At 40.8% G+C, this 23,307-nt stretch overlaps 1 protein-coding gene and 1 long non-coding RNA gene across 2 annotated transcripts in view; both read left to right on the top strand.

Moving 5' to 3' along the window:
* TNIP3 (TNFAIP3 interacting protein 3) overlaps positions 1–8,625 on the top strand; it is a 77,251-nt gene extending 68,626 nt beyond the window's left edge. Inside the window, exons 13-14 of the mRNA XM_030480386.1 lie at positions 32–92; positions 7,806–8,625. Coding sequence (XP_030336246.1) covers positions 32–92; positions 7,806–7,837 — 93 coding nt within the window. The 3' untranslated portion in view covers positions 7,838–8,625. The remainder of the gene's footprint in view (positions 1–31; positions 93–7,805) is intronic.
* Positions 8,626–9,931: 1,306 nt separating this feature from the next.
* On the top strand, positions 9,932–22,421 carry LOC115605586. Its single transcript, XR_003990654.1, has 4 exons — positions 9,932–10,064; positions 11,032–11,097; positions 16,360–16,481; positions 21,993–22,421. It is a non-coding gene; the product is annotated as an uncharacterized LOC115605586 (long non-coding RNA).
* The last annotated feature ends 886 nt before the right edge of the window (positions 22,422–23,307 follow it).

The raw sequence follows: 23,307 nt of genomic DNA on the forward strand, positions 1-23,307 counted from the left end.
TGCTGTAATAATGTTTTATTGTTCTGTGCAGCCAGACTATCAGTGGTATGTTCCTGACCAGTTTCCGCCAGATGTGCAGCACAAGGCAAATGGTAAGACAACAGCTGTACAGAACATATTTTAAAAGTACATTTTGAAAATGGGGGTCTTTGAGGGATGTAGAGTAAATTTTCCTGTTAATCTGTTGAGTGTATGTGTGACAGCTTTGCATTAGAGAGCTGAGGTTGGTGTATGTGGAACACAGGTGAGGTTTCTAATGTAATTCCATCTACATGACGGCTTTCAGCTTTGTTGCAATTCGTAAAATGTCTCTATTACACATTATAGGATCACACATTTGCCTCATTAAACACCCAGTAACAGTCCTAAAGAAAAGATATCCTCAGAATTGTCCTTAGAGCTTCTGTTGCTCAGCTAAATTTAATCATGTGCTGAAACTGGGGGCCATGATGCGGCAGATTTTAGAAGTCCTCCGTAATAAAGTTCAGTCTTTAGGATGTTGTTTCACCTTAAAGGCAAAATGCTCATTGTTATTCTTGATCTGATCTGATAGTTCAAGGTGCTGGGTCTGAAAATTAAAAGCATGTAAATGGTCAAAGTTAATTAGCTGTCAAGGTGCTGGTGCAAACTATCTTTTGGAAACCAGGAGTATTTAGTATTTGTACCTGGACTTAAAATCATGCCAAGTTCATGCGTGTTTCAAAGTGCTTGTTTTAGACTACTCCAAAGATGGATGCCAGAGAGTACAAGGAAGAAGTGACATTGTTCTGGCTGGGAATCTGCCCCTCCAGAATCTCTCCTTCAGAAACTGCCTTAAACCACCCCCTTTTCTCTCAAAAGTGATTGAGAATTGTGGCACCTAAAGTTCTGTGGTTAGCTCTGTTCTCACGTCTTGTGGCCCTTTTGTAGAGATACCATCTCAGATGATCATCCTGGGCTGCAGGAGGACCAGCCAAGTTTGCTGGCGTGCACTGCAGGAGCATGTGCTTCATGTGTCTGCCACTTCACGGTGCGAGTGGGTACCATATGGGATGGCAGGGACTCATCACCAAAAGCTTTTTTGTAACATCTAGAAGAAGATGATGGCTACAGAAGAACTATTCCCGTATTTATTGTTGTCCGCATTTGCACAGAAGAGAGGGTAGGGTGGAAACATAACTTGCTGAAATGGAGGATGAGCTTCCCACCATTACATGGTGACTGTTTGGAGGGTTCTAATGTGGTCGTAGGGAAAGTAGTGCTGTGACTGCAAGAGAGGAGATTAATTTCATAGTTCCTCCCACTTACAGTGATTTACTGCACCAGAGAATATAGGGAGGATGTTTATAACACTGAATGAAACAAGTCCAGCCACCAACTGCAGCTGTGGTCTAGGGCAGTACACTTAGGGATCTGAAGAGAGTTCTTTTACCCTGCTTGATTATATGACTTCTGCCTTCCTGAAAAAAACTATTTTTCATTTTTTTTTCAATTGTGCTCTGTCTTTCTATTGCTGTTCCTTGTCTAGAACACCCAAATACCTTCTCTCAATGGGACAGTGGGTAGGAACTTGGAGGCTTTCCTTGCCTTTTTCCTTCAGTCCCCATAAAGAGGAATTCTCAATGAGTCCCATCATGGCACAGTATAGGTTGTCTGCTTTAACATCTTCAGGGCTCTTTGCTGATAAAACAAAGATTATTTTATTAGCCATTGCTCACAAAGAATTCCAACTTTTACCATCAATTAAAAGGCACTAGCCTGGGTTTATATGTTTTATATAGTCAGATATATTAAATCTGCATTGAAGTATTTTGAGAAAGGTTTCAAAGATAGAAACTCCAGAATATACGATGAAAGTATTCTTGATGTTCCAATTTCTTTGTTCTGTTTTGTACAAGTGCTAATTACATTGGTGGGTTTAAATGAGCTACTATGTGCAGCAGCGTTCCAGAGTCTCATTTCTCATCTTTCATTTCCTCTTTAGGTGATAAACTGGCCAATAAATCTTATCACTTCTGAGATAAGGCTTCATTATAGAAAAACAAAACAGCAGTGCAGCAACTTTAAAGCATGAGGCAGTTTCCTGTAGGAATGCTGTTTCAGTAGATTGCTGTTCCTAGGGAAAACCCTTAAGTTTTCCTTAAGAAATTTTCCTTTGACACTGATTATTTTTTCTTGAGGAATAATTACCAAATACAGGTGGTAACTTCAGAGCTGAACACAAGTGAAATGAATCAGGAAACTGATATTTTTTACAATATACCATAGAAAAGAGACTGTTTTAAAGACATCTGAAATCTATGAGAGCCTATACATCAACTCTAACTAGTTTGCTATAATTTCATTGGGACTGCAAAGGCATATTGGCTCCAAGGAGGAATTACTAATTTTTTTTCTGCAGTTTTGTATAGATATATCTAGATTGTGCTTTCTTCCCTCTCTGCCCTCCTTTGTGAGGAAGCTATTTGCACCCAGGTACTTTGGCATTTGATTTAGGTTCTCCAGGTCCTTCTGTAACCAGGTCCTTCTGTAATCTCATGCTTTCTGCTGCTTGTGTAACTCTATCTGTATGGTGTCTTCTGAGTGACACCACTTTTCTCAGCTGCTCCCGTGATCGAAGAATGCTATCTTAAAGAACTGCTGTCTCTGTGAAGCATGGTTTGTCTATTTTCTGTAAGAAACACCTCTTTCCCTGTATCTACAGAAATAGGATAATCACTGGCATATTTTATTTTTATTTTTTTTAAATCTGCTACAGAAATGTGATCGATCCTACTTTCTAAAGTTTCTGCTCCAGTCTACCGTTTTCCCCATAGATCTATGTTTTGGTAGTTGGCAGAGGATCGCTTATGCTCAAGTCTGAGGAGCAAAGTGTGGTGGTTTGGATCTGGCGCTTCTTGATTTGAGCCCTTTCTAATTAGCCTGGAAATAGCTTCGTCAGAATACAAGAAGGATGAGAGGAAGAGAGGGGCAAAATGAGGAAAAAAGCGGCACCTCAAAAAAACTCCGCAGTAGCAAGACAATGGCAATTAGCTAAATGAATCCTTGCAATTTAGGATATCAAGAGAGTGAAGCTGAAGGGAGCTGCCAGGATTACAGCTGTGAAGTATGGCTTTATGCAAAAACCTTACGTGTCTGTTCAGAGTTTGGAGTAGTGGATGCCACTTGTGACTTTATCAGTATACATCAGCTCCCTCTTTCCTGAGAAATTTGTCAGTTAAGTGAAGTTCAGCGATGTGCCGAGCAGTTCTTTGACTAAAACACCTCAGAACTACCCTATGCTTCTTGCTGGGGGAGTAATCCGTGTGTCTCTGTATTTTGCAGCTAAAGCATCTAGGGATCATTTAAGGATTTAATCCTGTTGAAAAGAGCATGAAGAGTTGGTTTTAGTGATCTACCTCTCTACTAGTGATCTACCTCTCTGACTGAGTACTCAAGATTTAAATTATTTTATCAATTTTTTTATTTGTCCACAGTTGCCCACAGTGATTGTCAAATTGCCTTCTTTAACCAGAGGCTGGTGATCCCCCCCGCCTCAAGCCACTCAACTTGTTTTTAAAAGCTCGTCTCTGGCTTTAGAGAGTTTACTTAAAAGTTAGCAAAGAACTATTTAGGGCCCTCTGGCTTTGGGACCCTAGAAATGGTTTCAGTAGACTTCATAGGTTAAAACCGCAGCCTCTCCATCAGTAAGCATGGAGACCACTTTGACCTGCCAAGGGTTGCATGGGACAGTAGAGAATTACTAACCATGTAAAATACAGTTTTCCAATTGTATTTTGGATGGAGGAGAAAAAATTTCTGTCCTTGATGATGTGTTTAGTGAGTTGATGTATTCCCCACCCTTGTACATTCACAGTGCAGCAGGTGCTAGAGGCATGCCCAAAGTTTGTGGTGGCTTTCATGCCAGGCAGCATGTAGTTGCCTGCCATCTGTATGTCTGCATGGCCACAGGAAGATAAGGGTGTAACCAAGTTCCTGTCCTACTCTTTCATGCTGCAATCTCATCAAGAGTTCAGTTTTCCACACCACCACTGGTTGCTGAACTGAATCCAAAAATACTGAGCAGGCGGTTTGCAAATAGGAGGGTGTGGGCTGTGTTCAGGTTTATTGGTCTGACTTTACTAGCATTTTCTTCCCATTTGTTTCCAGAAAGTTTCATGTTGCACCTCTTGTTAAACTGCTTAAAAACTCAGATAACTCATACCAGAATTCAACTTGTGAACAGAAGTATTTCTTCATATTTTCCTAAACATGAAACCCTCCAGCTGAAAGCAGCAGGCTAAGAGATGGATAGGAACATTTTGTGTCCAGCCATGCTCCGTAGGTGGGCTGCAATGGAGATCGGGCTGCCAGGGAAAGACCACTCAGGTAGTCTTCACAGGGCAACCGCCTGTCTGCAAAGCAGGACTAGAGAAAATCAGAAGGCTTTCAAAAAAGAAAAGGTATTTCCTTGAAAGTCGCAATAGAGAGAGAAGGGCAATGTGGAAAGGTAAGCTATAGGAAACAGGTAGACATTAAGGAAGAAGATGAAGAGGTGAGATGTTATGTTACTGTTGCAACAAGATGTTTCTAAGAGAATAACTCTTCCTGCCTGCCTCTAGGCTGATCCCTCCACAGGTACTTGGCTGTGCAAAAAGCCTGGTCCTAAACTCTGCTTAAATTCCTCCAGCTTAGCCTTGTTTGACCAGCAACACTACCTTCGGAGGGACATTAGCTCCTAAGTCTCTCCATTCTCTGCCACTCAACATTCCTGGAACCGGTTTCTGATCCTTTTGTTCTTGGTTGTGGGGGTTTGGGGATTTTGTTGTTTGTTTTGGTTTGTATTTTTTCTGTTTCTTGTTTTCTTTTTAAGAAGCAAGGCAGATAGATTTCCAGCAAATGTACTTAATGTCACTTTATTTGGCAAGCAGTGTTGACTTCCTTCCTTATCCAACTGTGCAAAATTGAAAAGACAGTTGAAAAAAAGATTCATTTTGGAGATTTTCCCTGAACTCAGATTTTTAATGAAAAATTCTCTGCAAAAGGGGTTTATTGCTCAAAGCCTGCTCAGAGCAAGAAGCCTTTTGCATGCCACAACTGCTGGCATGAATTCCCTTTTTCACTTCCAAAATGAATCTTAGTGTATTTGTTTCTTTGGCAGAGAGATTCTCAGTATATGTATTTAAGAACCCCAGTTACCCCTTCAGAACATTAGAACTACGAGATTTTCTTGACCTAAACTGTGTGTTTTTATTTTGGATCCAGTTATGCCAGGCCGTCATATGCTTAAAAGGCATATGCTTAAGAGGCACAAGGAGAAGCTGAAACTCAGCCCTTCCCCTACCTCTCGGTTTAAGGGGTAGCTCTGGAGGGTTGTGGGAAAGGCAAGAGCAGCTGGTCACCACCTTTCTTGGCATGCCTAGGGAAAACAGAAATCAACCTGCAAAGCCCTAAGGATGCCCAGATGAGCACATGAAGCAGCATGATGTGTCCACTTGCTTTCATTATAATAGCATCTCTTGTTCCCTTCCACACTCTGCCGCTTTCCAGATTTTTGCCCTCAAGGTACCTACTTTGCTGCTAATGTTGTTACAATTACAGCTAATTGGAAGAAGAGGAGGGAGAAGTGTGGGGTTTTCCACTGAAAATAATGACATCTGTGGGGAGCACAGGAGGGGAAATGAAAAACTGAAAAATGGATTTGTGGAGGTCTTCAATGCAAACCAGACAGAAAAAAAGTCAATTAACTGACATCTTAATTTTCCTGGAAAAACTCCCAGGCCCTAAACATTTTTGATATTAGCCTGTCCTCAGTGCGTACATTACATTAGAAATTATCAGTGCTCCCAACTAGTCAAGCCAGACTTAATTAGCAGCTTGACATCCCCACTGGGAATGAAAATGTGATTATTTTCAGGTTTTTTACTGATACAACTTGATTTCTGCTACTGCAATGTAACAAAAGGGCCATTAGCACACCTTTAATTTCTGACTCCAGAAATGAGAAGTCGCCTTTTTTACAAAGATATTGCTTTTAAAAGTCAACCTGAGCTGAAGATCACGGAATGTGTTGTCATTTTTCAGAGTACCAGACAGAAAAGTCTCATGTGAAGAGGAACATTAAACATAATTTGAACAGATGCATGATTTGATAATTTTATTTCTATGAAACAACGTATCAGGTTTTATCATTCGGTACCTGTTGGATTTTAAATGGCTTCATGCACACTAGCATTTTTTTTCTTTGAGAATGAAACACAGGAAGAATCAAGGCATTTAAGAGAACTTGCTTGAAAGGGGATGTCAGTGGTGGTCTTCTGCTAATAGGTGATGTGGTGGCTGTTTTCATTAAATCATTCTCTTTCCTGGTGACTTGATGAAACATCCATCTGCTATCATCTGGCAATATCCTTAGTTCCTCATTGATCATCTAAGGAAGTGGTGTAAAAATTCATGCCATGCCATTTCCACCTTCCTTTGCATGTTTTTTGTGTTTTAAGTGTAAAAGTACTCTGTGCTGGGCTCTGAAGCCTGCTTGTGGTGCGAAACATCCAGGTTTTCTGAATGGTTAATGCTGTCCTAGGCAAGAGAAACTCTTTGGTTTTGGGAGCTGCGTGTTCTATGATGTTAGTCTTTCTTCTTTGGCAGATGGTGCCTGCAATGCTGCAGTGTCTGCAAGTTTGCACCAGCTGGGCAAGAACTTTAGGAGCCAAAAGCATCTTGGCATAAGCAGGGCGACCTCAGTGTGTCCCAGTGGGACTCGGGAGGAACAAAAATAATTGAACGAAACCCCCACTGTATAGCTGCCTGAGGTGTTTGAATATCCAAGTCCTCTCTTTTCCAAATTATATTTTTATATGAATACCAACATCTGATGTGAAGCTTGGAAGCACATTTCTTGTTATGGAAGTTTTGTTCCACCGTCTTTGTTGTTACAGGGGCAATTAGCATGCAGTGGAATGAACACACAAATATCGGTATTCACCTACTTTGCACAAAAAAACCGATCTGTTAATTGTTGCTCTTCTTGGCTTTTTGAACAAATAACACTAATGCTGTTAATACCAGCAAGGAAAAAGTATCATCAAAATCAATGATTCACAATAGAAATGTGGACCTTTTGGATCAAGTTTTCTTTCACGTACATTTGGATATCATCAGCACTGTGGGTTTGGACGTGAATGATGGGGTTACTGTGCAGCAGCTGCAGAGCAATTCTCCTTGGCGAATTCAAAACCCTGCTGGAAATATTTCACTCTTAATGTTTCTCTTGTAAGTGAAATACTGTGTGCACTTGTGTGTGTGCTACTAGGATGTGTTATAGAATTTTTAGAATCTTTCAAAACTTCAGGAAGGAAGTATGTGTTACACTAGCAATAGTATATTTCATTTCTTCTAGCTCAAGTTACTATCAAACACATCTTTGAACCACAGACACCTACTTGGCCATAGATACTACTACCTAATTGTTCCCTCTGTTGTACTTATCTACTCTCTTGTGCACACCTGATGCTAACGTATACCTATAAGCACTGCTGAAGGTCAGCTTCTTTTTTTAGAGGTCTAGAAAGGTTTTACATGGGGACTTCAGGTTATTAGACCCTACTGTTTTATCTGTATCAACGGTCAGGACTAGATGAAAGTTGATAGACACTGTGTGATATCCCTACTCTTTTGCTTCTTCACACTTACTGCCATTTGTATTGGATTGATTACAGACTTGTAATGATGTACAGTATTGGCTCCAGGGGAGGGGGGGTGTATGTATCACAAAATAGAGGGAAATTAATCATAAGCGAGTTGTGTTTCTCCATGTCAAAATAATTTATATTGATTTACTTTTGCAGATTCATCCTTGGAGAAGGGAGGCCATCACTGACAGCCTATGACCTGGAGAAGTGCAGACCGAAGGCTGTGAGCTAGTCTTGCAACTTAATTATTCTGTTTCGTTCTGGGGTTTTTTGCCCGTAGCTCCTTATCTCTTCAGTGCATGTTATTTATGCCTGGCGAAATCTCTGCAAGGGCAATAGAAAAGCAGATCATAAAGGCTAGTGATCCTCAGGATCCAGTTAAAGTCTGCTGGGAAGCGTTATTGCCCTTTGTTCTGAAGATGCTGTTTGTGCTCTCTATGAGAATCTGTTAAAAACCCTTATGAGAAAAGATGCGGCTGTTGCTGGGGATTCAGAGACTGTCACATCTGGTTTGAATTCCAGAGCTTATAAGTCAAATAGTGTTGTGATACTTTTTTGTTTGTGAATTAGTCTTTTTTTATTTGATTCCAGGGAATGATTTGTTGATACACCATCTTGAATTCTGTGCTCTTTTTCTTAGTTCTTTGGTAAAAAGGAAATCTACTTCACTGTTTTAACACGTTTGTGTGATTGTCAGGAGGGTAGCACTGATGGCAGGCCAGGTGGAAGGTGCCTTCTCCCCTTTTTGAGTCAAGGCCAGCTCCCCCTTTGTTTTGGCTCCACAATGGCATGAAAAATATGATCAGGGTTTTTTTTTGTGTGTACTTATTTGTATCAGAAGAATTTTAGTAGAAATATTTAATGGGTTTAACTTCAGTGAAAATGGCTTTATATTTCTAAATGATTCTTGTAATGAATCTGAACATTGCTGTGTAACCTCTAACCTGAGAATAAAACCTGGCTTTTTAAAATTAAATTGTATTCAGGCAATGTAACTTTTCCAGAAAATTGTGGTGAGTGGGTGTTCAGCAAACATTACTTTATAGTCTACTTGCAAGATTGTGTCTTCCCTTCAGGCTTTTACGAGGGCAGTTGTTGTGAGAAAGGTATCTGAACCTGCTGGAATCCCACCTGAAAGAAGGAACTGAGATTTTTGCACCATAAGGCTGCATGAGATGTCCTGTGTACTTTCCATATTGCTCAGAAGTAGTTAATATGAGTTGAAGTTCCCACACAAACAGCTATTGGAGCTGTGCAAAGACGGAGTCGTTAGTTACGAGATTGTCTGCATGTGTTATTTTTGCTTTTAGAACAGGTATGTCCATTCCCATCAATATACAAAGGCCTACAAATGAAAACAATAACCTTACAGAATTAAATACGTTCAGCATTTGATTTTGAACACGATGGGGAACAGTCCATGGGAAAGGATTTTTCTGTTGTTTTTTACAGCAATGCTGCTTTTGCCTACACTGATCAAAGAAACGACACTCCTCACTTGTGATACGGACTGAGGAAGAACACAAGCAAAGCAGCGAGTGAAGCGGCCCCTGGAGAGAGTTTGCTTTTTTGTGAACTATTGAAAATTAGAGTCTGACTGCAACATTAGCTGCAGAAAACACTCCCAAGTCTCTGTTAGAGAGAGAGGAGTTTTTATCTCTACATGAATTCAGAGCTGGCTTGCAGACACTATAGCAGCAGATAGTTTAACCAGCAGACAATATAACCACGCTACTCCTGATTAGCGATTTGGCTAATAAGGGTGAGATCATGGAAAATGCTAATGTGGTGCCTTCGGAAAATCCAATTATAATGTAACCTAATTCAATGCGAGCTCTCAGCAGGTGACCAGTGCTGTGGGCAGAGCACCCCGCACTCAAAGATGTTATGAATCCTCAAAACAGACGAGCGTCTGTGTGGTTGGTGTGGGAGGCAACAAATCCCCGTCTCATTCATTTCCACTGTTTTCCCCAACTAGCCACAAAGGTTGGCGCCTTCCATTTGTGGCGCTTAACTCATTATCTGTCAACTTGTGCAAGCATTATCTGGCCCGAGCGGATGATTTAACACGAGTCTTTCACAGTAAGAAAATAGAGTTTGCAGGTTTATCTTTTTTTCTCTCTGTTTAGTCACAGGCTTTTAATGTTTGGCTGGCTTAGGCACAAGACCATAAACTTTGACACACATAAATCCTAATCATGCCAAGCGTGGGGTATTCCTTGTATTATATGATAGAGAATTTTTGTCTTTTAAAACGCATATAAAATGCCTGTACAGTTGATTTTCCTCTTGATTTTCTTTTAATGATGTATGTTTCCCAAATGCAGGTGCTGTCATCTATTTGAATTAACATTGTCAGACTCAAACACCCTCAAAGGATACGCCCTTTGCAGTGACCCAGACGAGTTTGAGGGAGTGAGTTATTTTAGTTAAAATTAAGCAGAGTACTCATAACAGGCATTTTTCCTTCCTTGAGCTTTGCCGAAACTGGTTATTTGCACTCCCAGTTCTTCCTCTGACCTTTTAAAGAAGCCTTCTGGCACTTCCCAGTCTGCTGCATATTTTATTTTCCAAACAGATTCTTTCTATGTAGCTTTTTCTGATATTTTTGTGTATCACTGGTGAGCGGGCCAATTTCACAGTAAGGACAGATGTGTTTGTGAAAGGCCTTCTCTTTTTTCCCTTTCTTTTCTTGTAGGAACTGCTCAGGGTTTGGGAATATTGGAATTCATGTGCATGTTACAAGAGGAGCAATTAATATACAGAGAGTAACTTTCTTTTCGCACCAGAGCAGGCACTTATTTGAATACCCAAACCTGTAACAGCAGTAATGAGCTGCACCCGTTGTTTGTGCCCCACTATTTCCTCATTCACAGTGGCTTGGGGAAACAAGGCAGGCATGAAGTCCTTCTCTGTCAAAACTTTTCAGCAGTTTAAGGGGATGTTTTCGCTTGTCTAGCAGAAAGACCTATGTGTCCTCTGTGCTGGCCAGTCTGCCCACCAGGTGAGATATATAAGGAGTGCTTGACTTGTACCCCTATTCTGAGGACTTGACTGTCATACCAAAAATGCTTACAAGGTGACAAACTTTTAGGTATGTGATAAGGAACTGGCCCATAATGAAGGTGATTACTCAGTGTGTCAAAATGATGGGGGTCCAGGCATGGCTTGCGATCAGCCCTTGGAAAGCCTTATTTATTCTTTCTGGTGGGAGCACATGTGTTGACACAAGTTTGTACAGATTCTGAATGTCAAGTTATGAAATCTGATAAACACACGAAATTTTATTAAATAACAGATTCTAGAGAACATATTATGTATTTTTTGGCATGGGTTTCTGTAGACTTTTCTTCCAAACTGAACTTTTTCCATTTGGTTGCAGTGTTACATACTAAACATGCTGTGGAGAAATGTTCATTTCTGTGAATGAGAGCAAGTCTTCATCAAGGTAAATTATCTGCTTACAATATCATTTTACATTATTTGCAACACACCATGCTGGGTTCACTAAATGATGTTTTGATTATCCTAACAGTAATTATCCAACATTAAAATAGGAGCACGCTTGAATTCATGGAGTCATTAACACAAACGAGGTACTCAAAAGCTTGGGGTCTTTGGGGAATTTTTGTCCCATTCTTTCTTCCTTCCCCCCCCCCCCTTTTTTTTTTGTGTGTGTGGAGCTAGCAGATGTGACATCAACATTTTGCTGACTTGAAGCTTTTTGGTTTTATTCACCACTGCTTTGCTTCCCAGGTGTTTCAAGCTCTGTGCCTTGTCAAAAACGTATCTTGTTTTAAAACTGTCTTCTTCTGAAGGCATGAAGTGCTATTGTTGAGTTATGCCAATGCTTATTCCATTCTATTTCTATAGATATTGCTTTATAGTCTTAGATAGTGTATCATGATATGAAGATTTCATTGGTGATAAGTTGTCTGCCTTTATAAATCACTGAATAGTTTTTCTCCTCAGTCTCAGGCTGTCGTTTTTTTAGGAAGGAGAAATTGTTGCTTTGAAATTGCTGGTAAAAGTTGGGAGCTGTTCTAATTGTATCCAGAAACTCTGGTTACAGGAGGAAGTGGATTCATGATAATGCTGTAGGCAAAGCACATGAGGTGCCCCAAATATACACCTACACTGTCCTATGATAGAAGGCTAGATATCACAGCTGAGGAAGATCTGATAAATTACAAGCAAAATCCTGAATCATATTACTTTCCTCCTTGGAGCCTTTCACTAGTTTTTTATCTTTTACTGCATCAACATTAGATTTCTTGTCCAAATAATAAACCTTCATCTCTCATTTGTTTCCCACATAACATTTCACTCTCTCAGGCTCTCCCAGTTTCTTATCTTTCCTCTTGCCTTCCGGAGCATGCCTTTTGTGTCCTATGTAAGATGATGTTGCTATTGCAGAGTCTTCAGCTTCTGCCTGTCAGAAACACTTCTGTTTTCCTTCAAATCTCGCCTGTAACCCCACTTTCCAAACTCTTCTGTGTGTAATTGATTTCTAAACCTTCTTACCTTGCAATGGCCTTTCAAATTCTGGCATACCGTTCTTGTTTGTCTGTAAATAGTATCTAGGAGAAGGTTAGGGCTTTGTTTTCTAGACCCACTGGCAAGGAATGCCATTCTACAGTCCCTTAAAGGGGATTAATGTGCTACCCACTGCAACGCAGAGTGTTATGCTGTCATATATAGTCTCATGATTCATAGTAAGAACATATCATCGACAAAAATATTTTCTTCCGAGATGAAATGAATTATGTAAATAGTAGAACTAGAAATCCTTGGTGAATGCTGTGGATGGAAAGAATGCTTTGTACCCTTTGGCTCTGGTTCCACGCACCCAAACACTTTCACTTCATTCGCTCCATGTCATACTCCCAACCTCCTACCAGTCACTGCTCTGTCAGTATTTCACTTGCCATGACAACATGTTTTGGGGTAATTAGGATTATGAGATGCCCTAAATTTCTGGTCTTCACCCCCCCTCTCCCTTTCTGTAGTCTAGAATAGAATGAGAGAAAGCTGGTGGTGTGTGACAATACCTTTTGGTCAAGCAAGTTCAGTTGCTGCAGCTCCACCTATTCTTCCCTCTATATTAGACTGGGAATGCAGCCTTGCCCTAACTAGCTGAACAATCTGCTTTGTCCATACCCCTCAGTGCTGAGTTTAGAGAGTATTTCTAATCAGGTTGAAGTTCTCTCTCTTGTTAGGAAAAAAAAAAAATAAATCCTCAAGTATTGAAAATGGTTTCTGTATTTTAACTTCACTGTGAGAATGACTGAAGAATTTCTCTGATTTTTGCAGATGCAAGTTTAAAGGTCTGCAAGACACCACAGGGTGGACAGCACTTTTTTGATTAATAAAACACTTTCTCACCAGGAGCCAGGATGCTGGCTAATGCTGTGTTTTCACTTATGGCAGCAACAGCACTGCTTCCACCTGCCCTATAAATGTGGAACACCCAGGTGCTTCCTGTTCAAGGGTTGCTTGTGCGAGAGCCAAAGGTCCATGCTGGCCACTGACCGTGAATGGGCTGGTGGTGGTCAGAGCAGGGCTTGAGGGCAAGCAGATAGGGTACGTGATGGGGAACGGTTCCTGATACAATCTTGTGACCGCTGTAGGAGTTAAGATTTTGCGAGACTGAGACTGTAGATTGCAACTTTGTTGGTCTAATGGAGGTATTAGACCTAGGGGGGTCTGCGGCTCTTCCCACGGCCAAGGGAAAGGATTGGGAGAAGGGAAATCTCCTGGAGAGAAATCGGGATGTGTGCTGCTAATGTTTGCATTGCATGACCTGACTAAGAGAGCAGTTAGAGCTCTGACGAAGGGTAAAGATCCTTTGTTGGCATTTTCATCATCAGGCTGGTTTCTCCCAATTATTTGGTTTAGTTGAGAAAAGAGAGGGAGATGTTTTGATTTTCTTCAGGAAGTTTTTATTTTGTGTCTTCCTGTGTTCAGGCATCCTGTATCTTAGCTCTTAGTCGTGTAAATGCCAAGTTAATCCATTTAAGGCAATGGCATTACCCTGTAGAGCTGACGCATGTGTAGGTCCTTTGCAAATTATTCACAAAACTGTCTATCTCTGCCTAAATATAGCAGTCACTTAAAACTGTTTCTTAAGTCTAGGCATAAGGCACTAGCTAGATTATTTCCCTATACTAAAACTTGGGAAAAAGCTTAAAAATTGAAAGCCAGATTATTTCCCTATACTAAAACTTGGGGAAAAGCTTAAAAGCTGAAATAAGAGCTGGTCTTTTTGTAATTCTTTTTTCCTCTTTCTCCGCAATGCCAAATTTGCAGCCTGTCCTGCGTAGTCATAACCCCGCATGGAATCTGTAGAAATAAAGTGTCAGAAGAAACAATCCTTGTTGTGTAACTGTGATACCAGAAAACCATGGTCATCAACACCAAAGAGCAGGATATTTCAGATAAAATTATTTCTGCATAAATGACCTGTTCAGACACCAAAACAGCTTTGGGAGGCAGTTAATCTCCCCATATTTTCAGCTTTCTTTCAGGAAGGAACATTACGGCTGTACAGAAGAAAAGCCGATCACTTACAAGCTGGTAGAACAGTGCTCTCTTCCATTGGCAGTAGTAAGAGAGGGATTACTTTATTCCTTGTTATAATTCCCCTATGTTAGTAAGAGTTAGTAAGGGTGGGGATACCAAATGGGGAACTTGGACCCTTCAGTGATGTACGTGCTCTAGAAGGGAAGGGAACTCACTAAAATCAGGTTTGAGGCATGAATATTGCATTATGGTTAACTAAAAGCAGGCTTGAGTCTGGATCAGTAATGCCAGCAAAATTAGTTGCTCACAGGCATTGTTCCTAATCCTTAATAGCGACAATTAAAATTCAAAGCATGTGTGTGATGTTGTTATCTCACTGTTCATGACTTCTGAAGAGATATCTGACTTCCCTGAGGATTTGGGTGTGTTTAGGTCAGAGCACTGTAGCTGCTTTGCTATTTCTGCCTGATAAATTAGTAGCTCAGGACTTTGAAACACAGCTAAGAAAAAGCTGCAAACCCAGAAACCCTGACCACCAAATCAAACCCACTGCATTACAGGCTGACCTCTGTGAACCACAATTCTGCATTACAAGATACCTGGTGGGCAACTGGGGTAAAAAAAAGGAAAAACCCCAAACAAAAAAAAACCACAACCCATAGGAAAAAAAAGGCAATTAATGTGAATGTGCTGTTAATTTAATAGTATTCCCATGGGGAGCCTTAGACAGTGCTACTATTCACAAGCTTACCATAACTTCCTACTGTTCCGCAGATGCTTGTGACAGGCTCAGCTTTTCATGCTCGTTCTTCTGAAGTCTTTTACTTTAGAGTCACAGCAAACCATCTATTTGTGTGTTTTGAGTCAATCGAGGTTTGTGGAAAGTAACATTCATTTTGGAGGAGAAGTTAGAAAAGTGGTGCCAAGAAACTTTACTAAATAACTGAATTACTATTAATAGAAGTTTTCACTTTGATGAATGCAAACATTCAAGCTATAGCATGTTGTGAGGCTCTCTGTGTCTGAATGCACAGATAAGAGATGTGGGAAAGGCAAACAAACAAAAACCTCTGAGTAGTACCAGGGAGGGGGAGGATATTAATAAGGAAGGAACATCCCTTACGGGTTTCTTGTTTGTTCTGAGTCATTCAGCTTATTATGCCAAATTTTGTTTAGTTTCTGTATGTAAACATCACTACTGTTTATGAGCAGTGTTTATTTTTATTTTAGAACAGCTTAATCTTACGAAGACTGTAAACCTTTCTTCATCTCAGAAGAAAATGATACAAACATTGCACCTCGATTTATGTGTGCTCGTAGGGCGGCATAACACTGACATGTTTCATGACTACTAAGCAGATGCCATACACCTTGGTCAGTTGTTGTCAGAAACATTACATTTCAGTTGCAGGCATCTAAAACTCCATTAAATTCTTCAGGCTACTTTAAACTTCTACAGATTAGTCCCTGAAATTCTGCAGACTTTCTGCCTATGCAGTTCCCAGAAACCCTGTGGGGCTCTGCAGCACCAGGCTGGTTCTGCTTGGGTTCTTCCAGGTGGTCTAAGGACTGTACGTGCAGGTGGTGACATTCATGCGCACGTGAACACATCCCAGTGCGTGCTCATATGTGTACTTGCATATTTATATTGTACACATAGAAAATAAGTGTTCCATTATGCAGGTTTGAGTGTAAGAGCTAAATATATAAATATATGTGCTCTTTCGTCTAGGAAAGATCTTGCAGGATTGCTAACACTTTTAAATCTGGCCACATAACAAGAATCAGTATGCCATGTCCCGAGGGGAGAGTGTTGTAAGGGAAAATGAAGATTTCTTTTTAACCCGGAGTTCAAGGTTCCCCAGCTCTAATTTTTTAAGTCTTCCCAGGCTGAGAAGCTTTGCCTGTGTTAATGACATGTTGTATTCAGGGCCGGCAGTCTTCTTCCTGCCACCATGCTTGCTTTCTTAGTGCCAGCTTTCTGTTTATAAGCTGGTGAGGGAAAACTGCATTTCCATTGATTTTTATTTACTCTTTTGTAAGAGTACTTTGAGTTTACTAGAACAGCTTAATTGGGCTCCAAAGCAGTCTATCCCTCTCACAAAAGCGCACTGTTGTTACACTTGTGTTTTTCCTTTGAGGATGAGAGGCCTCCAAAGCTAAACCACCATCTCCTCTCTGTCCTCAGGCTGCAGAAAGGCTCTTGGTGCACCTCTGTGGAGTGAAACGATGATGGGCAGTGGACAACACCTTTCCTCTCTTCAGCCGCCTTTGTCCTGCAACATGTGGTGTTTCAGCAGGAGGAAGAAGGTCAGTGCCTCTCCAGCAGAGCTGTACTTGAAGCCAAGAGGAAGGCTGGATTTATCTGAAATGACGTAATTTTAGACAAGCTTGAAAAAACCCCCACTCCTGGCAATTTAAACACCTTTCCTTTGTAATGAGAAAGTACAGTATAAAAATTGGTTTCGTCAAAGGCTTTCCGGGCCATTCCCTCACCTCACAGAGCTGCTTTCTGTTGTGCAAGGCACAACCTCTTTGTTACAGGGAGTGGATTATTTTTAGGAGTTCCCAAACACAGGTATGACCCTGCCTTACCCTTGCACAGAGGGGAAGGGACCCAGGTGGAACAAGTCCATGCTCTTTCCCTGGTTTTCTACAGAGCCATATTTCTGATGCTGTGCTGGCTGTGTACATGCATGTGCCTACCAGGCCTTCCCAGCAACTTTTTAACATCTCCACTTTAGGTCTCCATGTGACCATGTCAGCTTCAGGCAGATTTGATAGAAAGCAAGCAGGTCTCAAGGGTGTTAGCTTTCTAGAGGTGGGCAGGTAGAAGATAATTATGGCATTAGCATGATGTTTTTCTTGATATTGCAGTCTGAATGATCTGAATCTGGCACAGTTAGATGTGCGATCAGCTTCTGCCAGTAAGTTTATACTGCAAACCATACAGACATTTTTCTGATGTGTGTATTGTTTCTGTAAGAGTATTTTGTTTCATTCACTTTTGTTTCATATTCTTCACTTAGTATAGGGTGAGGTCTTTCCAAAGGCTGTCTGATAAAGCCATAAAAGGCAGATAGGCGGGCAAGAGCGATCAATCTTTATTTCCATTATGGTCATATAACGCAAGGCAGGGTTACCTGAGGTTACACTCATGTAACAAGATAGGTTGGTTGTCAGTGTTTCCAGTTAACTAGTGTGTCAGTGAAAGAACGCTCCATCTTTATTCAGCGCTCCGAAGATGTATCGCAAGGGGAATGCACACTAAAATAGAGTAACCTCGTATATAAAATGAAGCCTGGTGCATTCCTCTATTTAGGGAACTGAGCCTTTTTTATTTTTGGTAGTCATTCATTGATGAAATTGTATGTCAGCAGAACAGTAAAAGAAGAACATAAAATGTCAGTAATATATGTGCTCATTCATGTATGTGTACATAAAAATCAGGACATGTTCAGAAGATGGAGCCCAACCTGTCTGTTCTTATCAGTGGGAACTTTGAATAAGGGTCACTGTTGTACAGACTCATTTCTGCTTTGATGATCATAAAATTCTTCAAACAACTGCATGTGTGACGTTACGCTGTCAAGGAGCTTTACTGACTCTAGAGTAGACAAGCACATAAAATGTAGAACATTCATAATCCAGATCTAGGTAAATTCGGAGGAAATTGGTAAGGTTATCAATGAGGCAGGAGAACTTTATATGTTAGTGCGTGATAAATGAGTTGATGGGCTGGCAGCTAATCTACGGAATGAATTTAAATGTTGTTACTGATGCCGGGCTGAAGTTGGTGCAGTTGAAATGCTTTGATGCCAGGTAGTGAATGTCCTTATTTTCGGGGACTTGTCCTTGGGACACCTGGTAGCATCCACTGTTGGTTCTATGTGAAGGCTTTGTATGACTTTGCCCTCTCTGCCTGTGTTAGCTGGTTAGCACTGTCCAAACACTCTGTATGCAGTGTGATAAAGTGCTTTCCTAGGGGGTACATGTTTGCCACAGGGACCTCCTTTTCCAAGCTTGGATTCCGATTGTCCCCGGAAACATTAGCAAAAGAGGAAGAAAAAAAGAAGAGCTACCCATGGGCCCCAGAAGAAAGTAGATTCCAGCAAGAAATTTTGGGCTTGTGAAATTTTTGCCTGCATGAATCTTATGTTCAGTGTAAGAGTTTTTTAAGCAGTGATCTCAGAAACATTCCTCAGAGCCTTCCAGCAGAGCAGGTTGTGGTGTTTACAGACAATAAATGCTGGTTTATAAATGCTGGTGTGTGGAGGGGTGGGAGAAGAAACTGGGCTTGTACAAAAAACCTTAAAGCTGGTGCTGAGAAAAATCATTATCTTTAAGCAAACAATTCCATTTGGAATAGAAATACCCCGAAAGTATTTCCAGCCACTTAGTTCAGGGGTGCTCTTTCCACTGTGACTCTCTGCTTTAGTTGACTCACTGCATTCCTCCAGCTGGTGGTGTAAAAATGAGAGGAAAGATTCAATAAACATATCCCGTGAATTCCTCCTTGGCCCGTAAGGTTTCGGTGGTAAGCTCATCTGCACAGAGTCCGTAATGTCTTGAGGCAAGCTCTCCCATAGGCTTTCCTGAGGACCACACACAGACATTCAGTCCTCTTCTTGCACTTTTCTGTTAATTGCCCATCTTCTAACAAGCAGACCTTGCACTTGTCAGGAGTCCCAAATAACTTCTATTCAATAGTTGTGATGTGCTTTAGCTACAAGGAAACCATAAAAGGGTCTCTGTTGTGCCTTTTGCTTCTCACAACATATGAATACTATGAAAAAACAGACAAACTACTTGGGCTTTTTGACTACATGGAACACCTGAGGCTGTGTGCAAGCCATTCATATAGCCATATGAATCCTGTTACCCTGCCTCACTTGTGGAGGCTCTTACCAGAGACAACACAGCGAGTGTTCTGAAGGCAAACAAGTTATGTGGGTTCCCACATGCTGTATTCTTTAGCCGGAGACAGATTTCTACTGTTTTATAAGATATATAAGTTGGGTTTTAAGCTTTGTAAATTGTGTTCTGTATCATTTTGATCTTGTGTGTTTTTAAATTTTGCTTTCCTGGCTAATGCAATCTATTACAATTAACCTCAGATCTTCTGCATTGGTCTTTATCATCTATTCACTGGAGATGGAAAGCAATTATAGATCTTTGAAACAGATGTCCTACTTAGACTCAGAAAAATATCTTTAACAGGATCTGATGTTTAAATAAGAGAGGATTAAAAACTATGGTAACATCCTACAGTGCAAACTTGGGAACTTTGTCGTTCCTGAGCTGTGCTGTCTCCCATTGATGCAGCTGGGTGCAGTAGCTGGAGAAGGTGCTGAGGGATCAGGGCTCCTGCCACTGGTTTGTCCTGTGATCAGAAGGAAGTCACACCTGGCTCAGTTTGTTGCCTAAAGACAGCCACCTAGTGCCATCTGAGATGCCACTGGCTATCCAAAACATCTGTAGATGCAGTACTGGGCAATGGGAGGCTAAGGCCCCTCAGTATGGGCAGCTATGGCCAAATAGAACCCCTGGAGACATCTCAGAGGTGTTAGGTTCCTCTCTTCAGGAAACCAAAGTAGCTTTTAGTCTCCCCGTGTCTCTTGTTTTCTCCATCAGTAAAGACCATGATACAGGTTGCGCTGGGATGTTGTAGGGCTTGGCATGGGAAAATGCATTTAAGACAATTCCATAGATTATGTTCAGAGCATAGAAAGTCAGAGTCTCTCTCTGACACAGCCGGTCCTGTCAATTCTCGTTGGAAGGGTTTGTAACTCCGGGTTTGATCCTGAGGACCAGAATCAATTGTTTGATCCTTTGAAGTAAGTTATGAGTGAAATTCCTGTGCGGAGTTGCAGCGCCTGAATTTGGCCCCGGAGGGCTGGATGGATGCTTCGGCGTTTTGGGAATGCCCACCAGATGGAGCTCTCGGTTGAGGGATAAAGCTCCGGCAGGCTGCTGCAGAAGCTGAGAAAATAGGACATAGACCTCGTTTTTATTGGATTGTTTCACGTAGCGGGGTTGACTAGAGCAAGCCTGGCTTCCCGAGCACTTGCTTTTAAAAGGAAACGTTCGATGCTAAAGGTGCAGAAAAAGGAAGTGTACTTTTGCAGCTAGAAGTGCTTGAAGCTTTCGCTGATGTTTTCATTTTCTTGTTTTAGCACTCATTCCATCAAATCTTTCTGTCCCTTAGTATGCTTCCCATATTTAATTATAATAATTACATCCCTTAGCTATTAAACCCATATAAAATCAAAGCACAGAAAAACTTGCTTAGTGGTTTAGATGGAAAAAAAATATACGAGTGGGGTGTGAGAAGGAAAAGTATCCAACCTTAAACTTAATTACCTAAAAGACAGCTAATAAAACTTTAGATTGTGGCAAAGAAAGCAGAATTAAGCATGTCTTAGTCTGTGAAGTTTTCTGAAAGACGTAATCCATGAACTTAGAGGCCCAGCTACGTGCCATTGCCAGCACTAGCTTGATATGCACTTCGCCTTGCAGATTGGTGCCTCAAAAGCTTTTAAAAACACATTTTTAGAAGCACGTTTGTTATTTATGTAATCAAACTACTACAGTAACACATCAGAGAGCAATGTAAACACTCCAGCTATGAGGACGTTATGCTTATCTTCAACATGGGTGGTACGAGCACTGATGAGTTGTGGCCCCTGCTCTGTGCAGCATGAGGTAGTTATATGCCACGTTCTTCATGGAAAGCAGAATGAATAGATACCACTAATTTCACCTTTTGATGAGACAGACAAATCATGGAAGCCCACCTCTGTTCTCCATAATGCAACGTAGCCAACCCAGTGGCACCAGGGTTGTCCTGGGGGTAACGTAAGGCTGAATTTGACTCGCTATCAGATTTACAATTAAGCTCCACCAACCAACAAGAAAATGTGTTCAAACCGAATGGCCTCTAGTTTCAGACCACATGAAGCAGGCCTACTGCCTTGTACTGTGGGTTTCATGGTTTGTACGGTGAAAAACAGCCAGATGATCCTTTATTCTAAGTCATGTAGGATGAGTTTCCCTTCAATAATGCCTTTAGAAGAACCATTATATAGCTTGCCATGCCACTCTGTTGTTGCCTGGAGCTCTCCTCCACTCTATGTAAGTAAATGCCAGCACACAAAATATCACTGCAAATTGCTGGGTGCTATTGGATATGCTTGGATAAGAAAAAAGGAGTTAATGTAGCTGGATACTTTAAGTGCTGTGTGGTGCCTAGTTTTAGTTTTACAGTAGATGTTGCACCATGCTTAATTTAACCTCTTTTTGTATTGTTACAGCCTGCAGTACAGTCTTTGAAAATTGATAATGTTGAAACCTGGGGCTCCCCAGAGGAGAAAGGTTAAGAGTTCATTTCCCCATTAGTCCTTACCAGTAATTATGGAGAATAAAATCTTAGCTCCCCAATATATTTCAGATTCTCCCGGCGATGGTGTCATCTGGTCAATGACTGACAATTTCCCTTTTGCTCTTTCTTTCTCAGTGTTTTCTGTCTATTAAGTAAATTGCATATTCTGATTTCCTAGGAATCATGGGTGTCTGCTGGTTAAATACACTCAGAAACATGGGTCAACACTTATTCAGGGCTGCTCTATCAAGAGAACGCCATGCCCACTGCATGCAGCAACACTTTGTGTCATAGATGTGTAAAAATGCTAAGAATGCAGAGCATCTTCATGTAACATTCAGCTTGGGATCTTCTGGGAAAAATGTTGTCACGAGGGTGATTTGGGTGTTTCTGCTGCGTAGAGTTTGTAATTTTTTTTTCTTCTTCTCATTCTTGACCAGGAGGGAAGAAGTCTCAGTCTGGAAACGGGAGCTGAGGATATTGAAGGCTGGTCTTCACCTTGAGGGAGGAAGGAGAAGCGGAGGAGGAGGAGGAGGTTGATACCATGATTTTTCAGTGGCCTGGAAGAAATTAGGATGCTACAGACTCGCCTTGTCTGTCCTGTGTGAAGGCAAATCCTTCTCAGTCAGTTATCATCAGATAAACCCAAAATAAGTTATTCAAAATGCTTTGCGTTTCCTGCCACATAACTTGCAGTCTCCTGTATTTCACACATAAATACTTACCGAGTCCTCACATGGGCCCAAAAAATTGCAATTACTGCTTTTGCGCTGAGGTTTTATGAGGAGCAGAATGTCTTATTTGTCCACGTGGGTGCAGAAGCTGTATATGCAGCTGAAGCTTAGGGAAGCACTAAATGCAAAAAAGAAAATAAAAGTGTTTAGTTTCAAGCACCATTTCTGACCAGCTGATCCTTATTGCCAAAGAAAGTATTTGTGTAAGTGTATAATACTGGGGTCGAAAATAGTGACTTGGATAAACACTTTGCAGTGACATGTCTAAAACAATTATTCTTTGAAGACAGGTATATAACAAGAACTTAGGTCTGGGCTGTGTCTGTGGGAAAACCTAGTCACATAAGAATTAAAGGGTGCATGTTCTAGATCAAAGTGGCCTATACTTCATAATACATCTAATTATCATACCATTCTCCTTTATTAAATTCATTTGTTTTAATTAGAGGAATAGATCTATTGCATCAGAGTTTAAGGGGTCTATTGGGCACTTGAGATTAAATCAGTGGTTTGTTAACAATTTTATCTGGAAAGTAGATTAGATTATTTAAATTGTGTGAAATAGCATTGTTTTTCTTAGTAGAATGAGGTTATGATTAAGAAATAATGCTTGGAGCATGAAAGCTTTGCTTGCCATTATTTTTTATATGCAGATTTGGGATTTACAGTGAAATTATTCATCTTTATTCTGGTTTTATAATATTATATTGGAATTGGCAAAATCAAACAAGTGCTACAGTAGTGTCTAACAGCAGGTGTTTTCCAGTGATGATACGGGAAATGCCAGTGGTGGCTACTCAATTCAATAGGACCATAATTTACCTTTGTGGTTTTATTTTTGTACTGTTGGAGCAAAAAGTCTTGTTAATCAGTTCATAAAATAGTAGGATTAAAAAGCATGCACTAGAGGTGTAAAACAGTCAACACCAAAAGAGTTTAAAAATTATCTTAATAAATAAACCGTAATTGGATAAAATAGGCAAGTAATGAGTTAAGAGCAGCCTAAATGTGTAATTCCTTG

This window comes from Strigops habroptila, chromosome 3 (assembly GCF_004027225.2).
Source record: "Strigops habroptila isolate Jane chromosome 3, bStrHab1.2.pri, whole genome shotgun sequence".
Classification (NCBI taxonomy): Eukaryota; Metazoa; Chordata; class Aves; order Psittaciformes; family Psittacidae; genus Strigops; species Strigops habroptila.